Source organism: Myotis yumanensis, unplaced genomic scaffold (genome assembly GCF_028538775.1).
Source record: "Myotis yumanensis isolate MYYU_CA2020_CCGP unplaced genomic scaffold, mMyoYum1.0.hap1 SCAF_6, whole genome shotgun sequence".
In the NCBI taxonomy this organism is placed as follows: domain Eukaryota; kingdom Metazoa; phylum Chordata; class Mammalia; order Chiroptera; family Vespertilionidae; genus Myotis; species Myotis yumanensis.
In genome coordinates, this window is record NW_027223757.1 from 84,527,786 (window position 1) to 84,542,249 (window position 14,464).

At 58.1% G+C, this 14,464-nt stretch overlaps 1 protein-coding gene across 2 annotated transcripts in view; it reads right to left on the reverse strand.

The window, feature by feature from the left end:
• The window catches only part of TTBK1 (tau tubulin kinase 1), a 41,477-nt gene extending 29,604 nt beyond the window's left edge, over positions 1-11,873 (reverse strand). For both annotated transcript variants that reach the window (XM_070418551.1, XM_070418552.1), the window contains exons 1-9: positions 11,676-11,873; positions 8,463-8,624; positions 3,853-4,000; positions 3,226-3,299; positions 2,867-3,007; positions 2,069-2,173; positions 1,620-1,685; positions 840-932; positions 631-756 (exon numbers count right to left, since the gene is read on the reverse strand). In XM_070418551.1, the coding sequence (XP_070274652.1) occupies positions 631-756; positions 840-932; positions 1,620-1,685; positions 2,069-2,173; positions 2,867-3,007; positions 3,226-3,299; positions 3,853-4,000; positions 8,463-8,570 (861 nt within the window). In that variant the 5' untranslated portion in view covers positions 8,571-8,624; positions 11,676-11,873. The remainder of the gene's footprint in view (positions 1-630; positions 757-839; positions 933-1,619; positions 1,686-2,068; positions 2,174-2,866; positions 3,008-3,225; positions 3,300-3,852; positions 4,001-8,462; positions 8,625-11,675) is intronic.
• Between the last annotated feature and the right edge of the window lie 2,591 nt (positions 11,874-14,464).

The window sequence follows — 14,464 nt, forward strand, 5'->3', positions numbered from 1 at the left end:
GGGGGACCCCATGAGGCTGAGCTAAGAACTAGGTGGGGGGGGGGGAGTAAGGGGGGACAGTATGGCCTCCTACTGCCCAAGTGTGGCATCTCTGCCAGCAACCAGGGCTCTGTGCTCAGCTGTTTTCCCCACTCTCTGGTCAGGGTCATGGGTCCTACAGGGGCGTGGGGTGGCGCCTTGGAAAGAGCACTGGACTTGGAGTCAGATGTGCCTGAGGCCAGCCCTGCTCCTATCCAGGCTACCAGGCCTCAGTTTCCTCATCTGTGACATGGGCACAGTCACCCCACTTGGACTCCTGCAGAGTTTTGGTGTAAAGTGCTTGAAAGCACTTGGCTTAATTGTTGAATGCTGAAACAGTGACATAAGGAACACACAATGATCACCAAAGCCTTGTTTTGAAACAAATAAATTAATGCATGAAAAGCACAGAAAACAGGGTAAGCTCTTGATAAATCTTAGCTATGCCTACTGTTCATGAGAGTGCAAAACAGTTTCGTGCAGTTGGAGGACCAGGGGGAGACGGTCAGGGCCACGCCGGCAGGGGCGCGGGCCTCGGCAGGAGGGTGCTGCTGGCCATGGTCGCCCACAGAGAGGTGTCCGGGGACGCAGGCGGGTGGCAGGCTCCCCCACCTGGTAATCGGGCTTGGTGAAGTAGTCGAGGCTGGCGATGTGGTCCAGGAACAGGTGGAACTCAGAGGGCATGTGCTTCAGCAGCATCCGGTGCTCATACTTCTCCTTGATCATCCCTACCTGCTCCTGGAGGCGAGAGGCACAGGGAGATGGAGCCCCGGCTGCCCCACCCCCACCCGCCGCCTCAGACCCAGCTGCGCAGGCCTCACCTTGTCCTTGATCTTCCTCCAGGGCAGCTGCCCCACTGCAAACTCCACCAACATGTAGAAGAGGGACCACAGGTCATCGTGGCGGCCCATCTCCTGGGGGTGGAGAGAAGGGGGGGGGGGTCACCCACAGCCCTCAGGTCCTTCCCTGGGAGCAGGAGGCTGACCCTCCACTGAGGCACTTCAGTCAAGGAGGCCTGACACCCAGGCGTCTATGGGCACAACTGAGGTCTCCCTGAAGCCATGGCTCTCTCCCCGATCGGCCAGCCCACAGAGAATCACAGTCAAAACTTCTGTGTGTGCTGTCCGGCTAGGGTGGCTCAGTGGTTGAGTGTCGACCCATGAACCAGGAGGTCACGGTTCAATTCCTGGTCCAGGTTTCACATGCCCAGGTTTCGGGCTTGATCCCCAGTGGGGGGCGTGCAGGAGGCAGCCGATCGATGATTCTCTCTCATCATGGATGTTTCTATCTCTCTCTCCCTCTCCCTTCCTCTCTGAAATCAATAAAAACATACCTGTTTTTTAAAAACTTCTATATGCTTTCTCACCCCACAGAGATGTGTGTTGGGAACCGAGAGGAGAGGAGCCCCACAAACAAGGAAGAAGGGGAAGTCGTAGGCAGAACCTTCCTCCAATTGGGGTCGCTGGGATGGCAGCCTCCAGCCCCGGCCCCATCCTTCTCTCCGCACCTGCAGAGCTGCCCACCCCACCCTCTCCCCCAGCAGCACACTCTGCCCCTGACCTTACTGCCCGACGTCCCTCAGGCCTGGCTCTGCCACTCACCCGGTTCTTGTGGGCATTGACCGAGGCGTACCGAACAGTCCCCCGAAACCCAGCCACGTTCCGAGGCTGCAGAGGAGAGAACACCACCAGGACCCTCACCTGCTGCCCCGACCTTGGCCCTGCCCCACCCTGCTCACCACGCCCACCTCTGCCTCCCCAGGCATCCCCCTCCCGTCACCTTGGCCTGGTCAGGAGCAAACCTGACACTCCAGCCTCAGTCCTACACCTGCCTCCTGCCGTGCCCGTCCTTGACCAGAGGGGCAGACAGATCCCAGAGTGTGGGTGTGGCAGCCATTCAGAGCCCAGGCTGAGGGAGCGAGGGGATGGCCAGGTGTGGACCCAGAGTGGGGAGCTGCTGGTGCCCAACACCAGCCGGGCCTGGTCAGGCGGCGACAGGGAAGCCGGGTGAGGTCCCCAGGAGGCCGGGACGGCTGTGAGGCGGTACTCACGGGCCGAACGTCCCCCGTGGTGTTGGTGTACTGCCGGGCCAGCCCGAAGTCCAGCATGTAGCACTTCCTGTAGGTGGACGGCAGCCGGCCCATGGCGAAGTTCGACTGCAGGAAGACAGCAGTGTGAGCTGGGCTCCGCCCCTGCCTGGCTCACCTCACGGGGCTCCGGGAACAGGGTGGGGGACCCTCGGCCCACATACCCTCACACAAGGGTAAAGCGCCAGCCTGCAGCCGGCACAGCCCTCATCTGCGGGGCCGGGGGATCCTCCCCGTTTTGGAGATGGGGAAAATGAAGGTCGAGGAGCTTAGGGGCCACTGATGGCTGAGCTGACAGCTGAAACAAGGTCTGCCTGGCTCTAAATCCTTGGGACTCCCCCGTAGGACAGGGGGCTTAGTCTAACTGAGGAGTAGGGCACCTACAGTGCTCTTGCTCTGTGACCTTGGGCCGTTCAACCACCCTTTCCGAGCCCCCGCTTTCACCCCTTAAGAATGGCACTTTTCTCAGCACCTAGAGCCAAGATGTCACAAACTTAGCTACTTGGAGTTCTTGACAAAGGCCCAGCCCTGGTCCCTGTCCCTCAATGCCCCCGTGCTTCCCCGCCCTTCACCTTTCTAGTTCAAGGACTCTTCAGGTCGGGGGCGAAGGAAAGGGAGAGTACAGGAGAGGGCACGGGAATGGCCCGGGGCGGACAGGGCTGTGTGCTCCTGCGAGGCAGGTGAGAGGCAGAGGTGGGGCTTGGGATGGAGGGGAAGCCAGGGGCCCCGAGAGGGAGGGGTGTGGGGCAGGGCAGCCCTCACCGGCTTGATGTCTCGGTGCAGGAAGCCCACGGAGTGGATGGCCTCGATGGACTCCAGGATCTGCTTGCCCAGCCGCAGCGTGGTGCTCAGCGTGAAGGTGCCTCGCGGCTGGCTGCGGCGCAGGTCCGCCAGGTTCCGGCCCTGGGGGGGGGAGGGGGCAGCCTTGCTCAGCGGCCACCCCACCCACCACCACTGGGCCACCCACCACCACTGGGCACTCTGCCAAACCTCGCCCCCCAGGCTGTGCCCACTCCCCCTCCTCTCGGGGCTGCAGTCTCCCTTCCCCACTGCCCCCACAGGAGTGGCAGCCCACGCCCCTGGGTGACTGGAGGGAGGATGCATGGGCCACGCGGACTCACCTGGAGCTGCATCACCACGTAGTTAAACTTCTCGTTCCGGCCGCAGCCAATGAACCGGCACACGTGGTCTTTCCCTGAGGACACAGACAGGCGGCTCCCAATCCCCCCTTCTCACTCCCACCAGCAGGTGGGCTCCCAGTGTATTCTGGATTCCTGGTCCCCCTGCCCTTAGTCCATCGTCACTCGTGCACTCTGGTCCCCTCTTCCCTCCACCATACTACACCTCCCCAGCCTCTCAGCCCATCACCTCTCCCAGCCCCTGGCTCCATCACCTCTCCCACCCCTGGCTCCATCACCTCTCCCAGCCCCTGGCTCCATCACCTCTCCCAGCCCCTGGCTCCATCCCCTCCCCAGCCTCTCAGCCCATCACCTCTCCCGGCCCCTGGCTCCATCATCTCTCCCAGCCCCTGACTCCATCACCTCTCCCAGCCCCTGGCTCCATCACCTCCCCAGCCTCTCAGCCCATCACCTCTCCCGGCCCCTGGCTCCATCATCTCTCCCGGCCCCTGGCTCCATCACCTCTCCTGGCCCCTGGCTCCATCACCTCTCCCAGCCCCTGGCTCCATCACCTCTCCTGGCCCCTGGCTCCATCAGCCCCGCCCCCATCCTCCTGCCCTAGGCCTGTACCTTGCAGCTTTTTGAGCACGGCCACCTCCATCTTGAGGACCTGCTTGGGCTGCTGGGCTGACTCCACCTTGAGGGCCACGTTCTCTCTGGTCAGCAGGTCCATGGCCTCGTAGATCTCACCAAAGCCCCCACCTCCAATCTTTTTCAGCTACAGAGACAGTGAGGGGGGATGGGGACACAGGGATCAGGCTGAGCAGCTCCTCACCCCAACCACTGCTGGGTGGTCTCCCTCACTGATGGGGGCGGGGGCCATCCTTGAAGGGGAGGACCTCATGTCTCCCTCCTTGCCCCACCACCAGGGCCCCCACCTCCTCTCCTAGTGCTGGAGACAGCCATGGTGGACACACACACACGCGCACACACACACACACACACACGCCCAGATGTCAGTGGGCAGTGGGAAAGGGTATGAGACGTGTGACTCCATAGAGACATGGAGCCACGGTCACGCGGACTCTGAAGAGGTAATCGGCTGTCATGAATCTTTTCTCCTCTGGACAGACAATCGATATCATGCCTCTCCATCCTCTGCCTAGACTGAGCAACTTCCAGAAGGAAAACCAATTTCCAGAACCTCCCAGCTTCAGGGCAGACCGCCCGGAAGGGGTTAGCAGAATCCGAAACGGTGTCACCAGAGTATTGGATGGGGGAGTATTTGGGGAGGAGACCAGGAAAGGTCTGAAGGAGACCGTTCCTGCTCTGAAGCTCACATCCCTCCCTAGGCCCCTGCAGGTGCCCAAACCCAGGGCGGGCCTCCTCTTGGGGGCAGGGGACACGGGAGCATGTGGGAAAGGAGGTTCGGAGTGAGTCTGCTTATTCCCAGGGCCAGTGCAGTGCAGAGCTAACCTCCCAGGCCCTCCTCCTCCTCCTCCTCCTCCTCCTCCTCCTCCTCCTCCTCTTCCTCCTCCTCCTCCTCCTCCCAGGGCAGGTAGTGAGGAAAGACAGAGAGAACTGTGATGGAGGAAGGATCAGCCTCGGAGATGAGCAAAGCTGAGTTAAGGGAGGGATGACAGTCATGTCAAGTCAGAGGCCCAGGGGTGCTGGAGAGTGAGGGTGCTGCTGGCACTGATGGGGGGACAAGGTGCTGAGTTCTTTGGTTGAAGAAAGATGGACAGCTCAATTCTCACCTCCTGGGAGCCTGCCCCTCACGGGTGGCCTGCCCTCGAGCGCCTTCATTCGCATCCTGTTGGCTAATAACTCAGCCACAGCTGCTAATGATTGGATGGAGGCGCTCTGATGCGCCAGCCTGTAACTGACTCTGCGCCTCCTGCACCGCTAAGCCCCCCCCACCCCCAGTATTTATTCAGTGGGAATGAAGGGGAGAAGGGGGCAGGCTGGGCTGAGCACTGGGAGCACCCCGCAGGTGACAGCTGAAACCTCTCTAGAAAGAGAAGGATGAAGGGAGGATCCAGAAGAGAAGTGGAAGGCCGGATGGGATCTTGGAGACTCTTGTGCCCAGGAAGGAGGCAGGAAGAGAGGGGGGGGGGGGGGGCGGGGGGTGGAGAACAGGGAGAAACCAGAGTCCCTCTCTTCTTGAGACAAAAGTTGAAGGTCTGACTTCTAGGAGAATTTCAGAACCAGGAGGGGTAGGCGCAGACTCCAGGAAGCAACTGCACGCCTTCCCTGGGGAACTTTAAACACAGGGGAGATTTCAGTATCGTCTGGATGCCTTTGTGGTTTGCTGTGTGTGAGCATGGAGGAAAGGGCGAGGGGGTGGAACAACCACGACCTCTCGGTTCTGTGCTCCAGACTCACAGGCGTCATCTCAGCTCGTCCCCAAAGGGTCCCAACAACACAGGTAAGGAGTCATAGGAGTCGCCGTTCTGCACAGAGGTAGGCATCTGGCCCCAGGTCACAGGGCCAGGAAGTAGCAAAGCCGGTGACATTCAAACCCAGGCAATGTGATGCAAAACCCACTCTCTGAACGATGACGTTATAGGAACGGTTGATCACACTGGGGTTAAAAGTGCCGGGGCTGAGACTCAAGCTCAGATCTTCCAGGCTCCGAAATCCTTGCTGGGGGTGGTAAGTCGGGTTCGGGGCAGCCAAGACATTTCTGACACTGACTCCCCAATTTCCCAGGGTGCCCAAGGTTACTGGTATTTCTCTACCACATTCATTTCCAGAGTCTATTGTTCCTTCCTTAGTCCCCTTCTTACCACCCCACCCACTCTTTACAGCACCTCCCTGGGGTGGGGATCCGGGCATCGTCACCCACCCACTCACCCAACACCCCTCCTCCCTGGGCTCTTATCCATGGGCCACAGCAGGCACAGTGACTAGGCCCATACTACTTTCAGGAGACAATGAGAATGTGTCCGTTTCTTTTAAAATCAGAAGGAGAGAGAAATTAATGTTTAGGTGAAGAAGAAAATTTAAATATGTAATATTGATGTATTCCTCTTTATGCCAGTGCAGTCATAAAATACAATTTTTAGTAATTTATGATTGAGGAAGGGGACCAGGAAAGCCAGAATGCAGCCCCACCCACAGCCCAGTAACAGGAATATTCTCTCAAACTCCCTTCACCAGACCCTATTCACGACCCCCTCCCCTGCCAAAGGGCCTCCCTACACTGGAGGAGAAATATAACATAACAGGACCAGCATTCACATCAGAAAAGGAAGCCTGGTTTCTCGGCCCAGCTCTGGGTGACCTGGGGTCAGTTTCTTCAATTTTCGGAGGTTCCACGTTTCCTCCTCTTGGGCTAGAATTGGTCACAAAGATCCATCAGCTCTCTGGTCCTGATTCTTGGATGGGCTGATTCCTGGAAAGCGTCACTGTTGGCCCGGCATTCAGACAGACCTGCTTCTACCGACCGGTCAAGGTGACTTGACAAGTTAAGGGATCTCTGTGCCTCGGTCCCCACACCTGTGACACCGGGCTAACAGTGTCTACATTTTTCACAGCCTCTGGAATAGTAAATGCTCAAAACAAATGCTAAGTTTTTGTTACTATTATTGTTTGTGATTCTACTTTTGAGAATCCTGCCTCAAGAAGAATACAGTGTTATTATTTGTAAATACTCCATCTAGTGTCCGGCCCTCATTGTCTCCTGGCTGCAGCCTGTCTCTGGCAGCTTGTTCTTGGTTCCTGAGCTCTGCCTCCTGCCTCTGTCCCATCCGTCACGGGAGATGGCCGAGGGGAAGCGTCTGGCACCCACCGTGGCGAGTTGTCCAGGGGCCAGGGAGGAAGTGAGCGGTAAAGAGAGGTAAGACTGCATGCATGCCCCTTCCCTAACTCCCTCCTGTCACTTCTCTCCCACTCATCTCCCACTTCCTCTCAAAGAAACACAAGAAAGTTATAACCCGAACTCAGGAACACCATCTTTTTCTCACCTCTTCAGTGCAAATGTCCGCCTGCCTCCAACCTGCCGGCACAGGAAGCTCCTGTAACACTCCTCCTTTTACCAGACCTCATTCCTTTGACCACTGCCCTGGCTCCTCGCCCCCCATCTCTGTCTTGTCACCCTCCCTCTCTGGAAGTTCCCTGGGGACACAGACAGCCCCTACCTGCAGCTTTCCAGCTCCTCCAGTGCAACCCCCTCCACAGACGTCCCTGACAAGGCTGCCACCTTTGCCCCTATCCCTGGCCCCTAAGGGACCTGCCCAGCGGAGTGGTTGTTCCCATGGAGACCCACCTGCACCCAGGCCCCACTCTCTGCTCAACCCCTCACCTAGTTGAACCTCTCCCAACACACACACACACACACACACACACCCCGAAAGAGAGAGGCTCAGTATAGACCTGACCTGTACTGCTTTCCTTCTCTTCCTCCTGGCTCCCCACCCAGGTGCAGACCCACAGTTCAGACTGTCACCCCGCCATCCAGGGCACAGCAGCCTGCCCCCAAATTGATAAGAGGCCAGCAGAAGCTCTTATGTGACGGAAAAAACGGGGGTGGGGGTGGGACAGGGATTGGTTTAGAGTAGGTCCTGTTCTCCAGACATTGCCTTTTCCCTAACCTTCAAGTGCCCCCCTCCCACCCAGACCCCCGCCCCCGCGCCGGAGGCTGGCTTGGACTACAACTCCCAGCAGGCCGAGCAGCCTGAAGGCCTGGGCTGGGGGAGCAAGGCACGCTGGGAGATGGAGTCTCGGCGTGTTGCACCTGCCGCAGGAACCAGCGAGGGGAGGAGGGTGGATGGAGAAGATGGAGGGAGTGCGGGTGCGGTGGGAGCAGGCTGCGGGGCCTCTTTCCCGGAACCCAAGCCTTTCCATCCTCTGCGGAAGCGGAGGGACACATGCTCACTCGCTGCCCTTCTCCAAGGTCCGGCAGAGAAAGAGCCCCCTCCCCCACCCTCCCTCCGCCCCCACTGAGCTCTGCAGCTCCAGCTCAGACTCCAACCAGGAGTTGTTCCAGGCTGGGACGCACCGGCGTGACCTAGCCGGGACAGGGGTGAGAGAGGGCGGGGCTGGAGAGAGCCACTGGGAGAAAGCGAGTGTCCGCAAGTGCAGGCAAAAATAAGGACCTGCAAGCACTATGCAAATGAGCTCAGGGGCACCTCCCTCATCAGGTTGGTGCGCTAAAGGCACCTGTTCTCACTGGTCTCCAGGTCCCCTCCTCCCCTCCTCTCCCGCCCCTCCCTCGGACCCGCCGGTCACTCACTCACCACCTTCCAGCGATCCTTGACCACGTAGTTGGCCGGCAGGATGTCGGCCTGCTCCCCTCCCCCACTCATGTTGGTTTCGTCCTTAGGAGCAGCCGCTAGGCCCTGCATCCGCCAGCCGGAGGGTGGGGTGTCCGCAGGGCCTGCCCTGGGGGGGCCATCTACCTGGGGGAGTGCGGAGGGGCTGTGAGTGGAGAGGACCAAGGACCACCTTGCAGAGATGAAGGGGAGCCCCATCCTTCCCAGGCCCACGAGGCAGATGCTCCAGGGGTTGCTGGGGGGAGCAGCCGTGGAGGTCAGAGGAGAAGGCAAATACTCTCGGCAGGAAAGGAGATACAAACTACAAACTAGAGATGTGAGAGCCAGCAACACACACGGATGGGGAAAGGAGAGGAAAATGATGGTGAGCAGGCCGTGGGGGCAGTGTTTCCCAAAGAGACATAGGCTAGCCGATGTGGGGGAGACTGCCCACCAAGGAGCACACCAGCCTGGACCCGGGCTTATACTGGGGAGACCTAGGCCGAGAAGGACCCATCTGATGACTCCACCTGTGGCCCCTGGCACCCACCCCTTCCCTGTGCCACCCCATGCCAGGGAGAGGTGCAACCGAGGCTATTGAAAGGGGACAACTGCTGGCGAAGGGGTGACCCATGGGGACGCACAGCAGAGTGACAGAGTGGGTTCTCTACCTCCGAACCCACCAGGGGGATGTGATCATCAGAGAATGAGGAGACACCCAGCAGCCCCTCGAGCCTGGTGCTGAGTGAGGGGATGCAGCTGCTGCGAGCACATGCATTCTCAGTGTGCCTGAGTGCAAGGATGGGAGTGAGGAGGTGAACATAAGGCAATGGACTCAAGACATGGATTTTCAAGGGGCAGCAGCGATCAGGCCTCTAAGAGGGAGAGAGGCAGGTTGAATTGGGAGGAACTGGGGACTGCAGGGAAGCAGCCTAACAAGTGAGACACAGGGAGGAGCAGGTCTGGGGGGCGTGTGGTGAGAGAGCCTTTGACCACACCTTTCTGTGTCTGCTCAGGGACCAGGAAAGAACACAGCTCCTGTTGCATTAGGATAGGTACAAGCTGGGTACCAGGGAGCATGTCCCAACTGTGAGGGCTGGGAGCCAGCCAGTGTTACCCAGGGAAATGCAAGGGTGTGCATGTGTGTCTGCGTGTGTACCTGTGCATGTATCCCTCTGTGTGAGTGTGCGTGTATGTATGTATGTATTATGTGTCTTTTCTATTAAATGTATTTGGGTGACATTTGTTAATAAGATCATATTGGTTTCAAGTGTACATTTCTATGATACATGACCTGCATATTGCATTGGGCCCAGATGACCATCAAAAGTCAAGTCATCTTCCATCACCATGTATTTGTCCCCTTTATCCTTTTGCGTGCCTGTCTGTATGTGCCTGTCTACGTGTGTGTGTCTTTGTGTCTATGCCTGTACATCCATGTCTGTGTGTGCTTGTGTGTGTTTTGTGTCTCTGTGTGATATGCACGTGTAGGCAGGGAGCGAGAAGAGAGAACTTGAGATCTCTGCCAGCCCAGTCCAGGAATGGAACCAGGGTCTTTTCTTCCTTTCTCCCCCCTGCACTGTTTATAAGCACACCGCTCTGCCCTCACAATGACCCTGGCATCGCAGACAGAAGGAAGTCACTCAGGCTGGGGTTGGGGTGGGGTAAAGGGGGGAAGTGCCTAAGATGTCTGTGGGTGGGGTGGGAACTCCATAGACATGTCTTGCCGTGGGATGGGATAATGCCCCGGGGCTCCTGTGTCTAGCCATCCTGATGGGGAGGGGTGGGGGGCAGCATGGAATGGTGACGGCCTGGAGACAGCCTCCGACGGGTCATGGTGTGCCATGAGGGACAGGTGGAGAAGGGATCTTCATGGGGAGGGCGCTGTCACTCTTTTTCTGTCTTTTCTTCAAGTGACTCGGCTGACTGTTTCCTCCAGTCCACACAACTGCAGGTATCAGGACTGATATCAAACAGGCCTCTGCCCTCCTTCTGCCAAGTGGCACATGGGGCAGGAACTTGCAGGGCAGGATGAAGGGGGAGTTAGGGTTGGGAGGGGGGGGTCTGGAATACACGTGGAGGAGGCAGGTTGAAGACAAGATGAAAGGACCAATTGACCAGTAGGGAGGGATCCTTGAGGAGTTGACAGGGTGACCTCTGGTGGGCCTTGCAGTCCTGTGATGGTGGAGTCTGTAGGTTGATGGGGGAAGTTTAGGTCCTGCTCCCATGTATTGATGGGCAAGCCCAGAAGGAACAGATGAGGTGGCCAAGGAAGAGTGGACACAGGAGGACAAATGAGGGGTCCCTGCTTCTCCCTACTCACCATCCTTCCCACTCCCTGCCTCAGAGGACTACACTCAACTCAGACTGGGACTGGGTGACGCGAACACGAGTAAGTTGGCTGCCCCATCACTGCCCCCTCAGGCCCCGTGGGGTGTGTGGAGGCATGGGCGTGAGTGGGCGCGGGCTCTCAGAGGAGGTTTTTACGGACGTGTGTCAGAGCGCATGTCTGAGAGTGTGGGGCTGGGGAGGGAGCGCGGGGTCTGGGTTGGGAGCTCGTGGTACGTGAATGTAGGTGTTGCTGTGTGGCTACGCAAGGTGCGCGCCAAGCATGTGTGGGAATCCGGGAGCCACAGGAGAGGTAGCGGAGACCAGTGAGGGCTGATGGAAATAGGTGAGAAGATGTGTGGGAGGGACAGAGGGGAACGGAAGGGACCAGGAGTGACAGGACAGAGGAGGGGGCTGGGTAACATAGAGACGTGAGAGGGCATGATGGCGGGAGCAGAAGCCACCCGACCCTGCGAGGGGTTCCGGGCGCTGCTGAAGGGGTGAGGAAGTTGGTAAGGAGGCCGGTGGCAGGAGTGGAGGGCAGGACAAGGGAGAGAGCTTATGGAGGCAGCTCGGAGCGACTGGCCAGGGGGACAGATGAAGCCATAGAGACGGGGACAGAGGGTCGCAGTGAGGAGCAGAGCCCTGGCCGGTGGGCAGGAGAGGGTGGTCGGGGGCCGGGGGCAGGGAGCCGGTCCAGGCCTCGGATGCGGCCCAGGCGGTGTAGGCCAGCGTCCCAGCTCGGGCGGGCGGAGACGGCGCAGGGAGGGGGCGCTGGGAAGGCTGCGCTGGGAGGGGAGCCAGGCCCGAGGCCCGCGAGTGCACAGAAGGAGCCCCCGCCCCGACCCCCGCCCGGCCCGCCGGCCTCACCTGCTCTGTCCCCGCTGCGGCTGAGGCTGCGGCGGCGGAGGCAGCGGCTTGGGGCGGCGCATCCCCCGGGGCCGGGGCGGGGTGGGGGCGGGGGCGGCTCAGTGCGGCGCTGGGCGGCCCGCTCCCTCCCGCGGCGGCGGCGGCAGCGGCGGCGGCGGCGGCGGCCTCCGGACCGGGACCATCCCGGCCCGGCCGGCCCCGATCCTCCTCGGGCGACAGCGGTGGCAGCGGCAGAGCGGGGAGCTGCCCACAATGCACTGCGCCGCCAGCATCAGCACCAGCCCTGACATCACCGCCCCACCGCCCCGGCTCTGACATCACCGCCCTTTCTCTGACATCACATTCTGCTCCGCGCTCTCCTCTCCGGCAGCGCGGGGCTCTCGGCGCGTGGTCCTGCTCTGGCTCTTAGGCTCTCCTCACGGGTCTCAACCGTTCACTTGATCCCCATCCCGCAGCAGGGCCCGCTCACTCCTCACCTGTCCCAGACGCCTCACCTGTCTCCATCAGCCTTTACCTCTGCGCTCCAGCCTGTCCCTCTCACTCCCCGCCTGTCCCCTTCAGCCTCAGCCCATTCCCTCACTCCATCCTCCATAGCTCATGTGACTTTCCTCTAAGCTCACTTCCCCTCCCCGGCCATACTCCCCACCCCCTTCCTTCTACCCATCCCTCACCTATAACTCACCTCACCACATGTGCACCTTACCTCCTGGCTCACCCTGGCTCGCTCTCTCTTTGGCCCTTTCTCCCATCTGCTGACAGACTCCGCCATCGTCTCTGACTGCTCACCAAATTAATGCACACTCTTCACTGAGACATGAAACATTCCCCCTCCCCCCCAGGGCCCCACAGAGGCGACGGCTGTCCTTCTGACAGATTGGGTTGCTCAGCATTCCCTGAACACGCTTTGCACATTGTCTCTCTCAGATCCTTCCGTCCTCATGCCTCTGATAAATGCATACTGAGCGCCTTCAACAGCAACACCACCACCACCAATAGCAGCAACTATTTACTCCCGCCACTATGCTGACTGTACACATATTAATTCATTTAATTCTCATAACAGCCCTATGAGGTAGCAGTACTGATGCTGTGCCCATTTTATAGATGAAGAAACTAAGGTACAGAGCTTTGAGCACTTGCCTTAGGCTGCACAGCTAGCAAGTGGCAGAGCTGGGATCCAAACCCCGGCTCCAGAGTCCATGCTCCTGGCCACTCTGCTGGCAGGAAGTGCCATTGAGTCTGCAAGACGGGTCAGAGGAGGCATCTCAGAGGAGGTGCATTCCACTGTCATCTGAAGGATTAGAAGGGGCCAGGGCGGAGGGTGGGAGAGACTTCCGGCTGGGGGAGAGCCTGAGGGGCAGGGGAGGCAGGTGCAAGACCACGAAGGGCCTTTTGTGCGGTGCCAAGACTGGATTTTCTCCACGTGGTTTTTGAAAGTGTAGTGGGTGGTGTGGTGTCATCCAGAGGCCCCTTCTGAGTCCAGGTCGCCATTCCCAGGCTGGTTCCCTCTCTGGGAAGGTCCCTTGGCCTAGGACAGCGGTTCTCAACCTGTGGGTCACGACCCCTTTGGGGGTCGAACGACCCTTTCACAGGGGTCGCCTAAGACCATCAGAAAACACATATATAATTACATATTGTTTTTGTGATTAATCACTATGCTTTAATTATGTTCAATTTGTAACAATGAAAATACAGCCTGCATATCAGATATTTACATGACGATTCATAACAGTAGCAACATTACAGTTACGAAGTAGCAACGAAAATAATTTTATGGTTGGGGGTCACCACAACATGAGGAACTGTATTAAAGGGTCCCGGCATGAGGAAGGTTGAGAACCACTGGCTTAGGAAGATGCTTCATCCAAGACCATGCGCCCTCCCTGGGGTGTCCCAGACCTGATCACCGATCAGCCTGTGAGTGCAAAGGCCTCCACCCTTTCCTCAGCTCGGGACAGCTCTGGAGGGACATCCATTTCAAAACTCCCGAGAGGGTCCGCTGAGACTTCTGTTGAGACTGCATCGAAGCTCCGCTTCCTCCGCCCAGCGCTGCTTTCTTCACTCCTGCGTAGATGCCGGTCCTCGGAGCACTTACCTGTAAGCCTGCTGCACCGTCACCTCTGTCTCAGAGTCAGTGCCCACGGCCATCAGACCTTCCGACCGGAAATCACTGAAGAATTCTGAGCAGCAATAAGGCCCGGTCTGATCTGAGTATTGGGTTAGAACTCTAGGTTGACCATTTGTTTCAGGACTTAAAAGTGTTGCCCTACTGTCTTCTGGCTTGCATTGTTTCTGATGAGAAATCCGCAATTGCCCTTATCTTTGGTTCTCTCTGTGTAATGTGTCTTTTTCTCTTCTGACTACTTTTCAGGTTTTCTCTTAATCACTGGTTTTAAGCTATTTCATTAGGAGTGTCTTGCTGTAATTTGATTCATTTTTCCTGTGCTTGGGGTTTGTTGAGCTTATTGTATCTGTGGATGTGCAGTTTTCATCAAGTTTGAAACATTTTCAGCCATTATTTCTTTTTTCCCCCCAGTCATTCTTTATTCAAATGTTTATTCTGACGTCTGCTTTCCTTCATGGACTCGCATTGCCCTGGCTGTCAGGTTGCTTGAAGTTGTCTCGTTTATGCTCTGTTCATGTTTTCTCCCCTGCCCTGTCTTTTTACTCACTGTGTTCGTTTCTGATAGTTTCTATTGCTCTGTATTCAAGTTTATTAATCTCTTCTTTTCCGGTGCCTGATCTGGTAATAACCTCATCCCCTGTATTTTCATTGGAGCTTACATCTC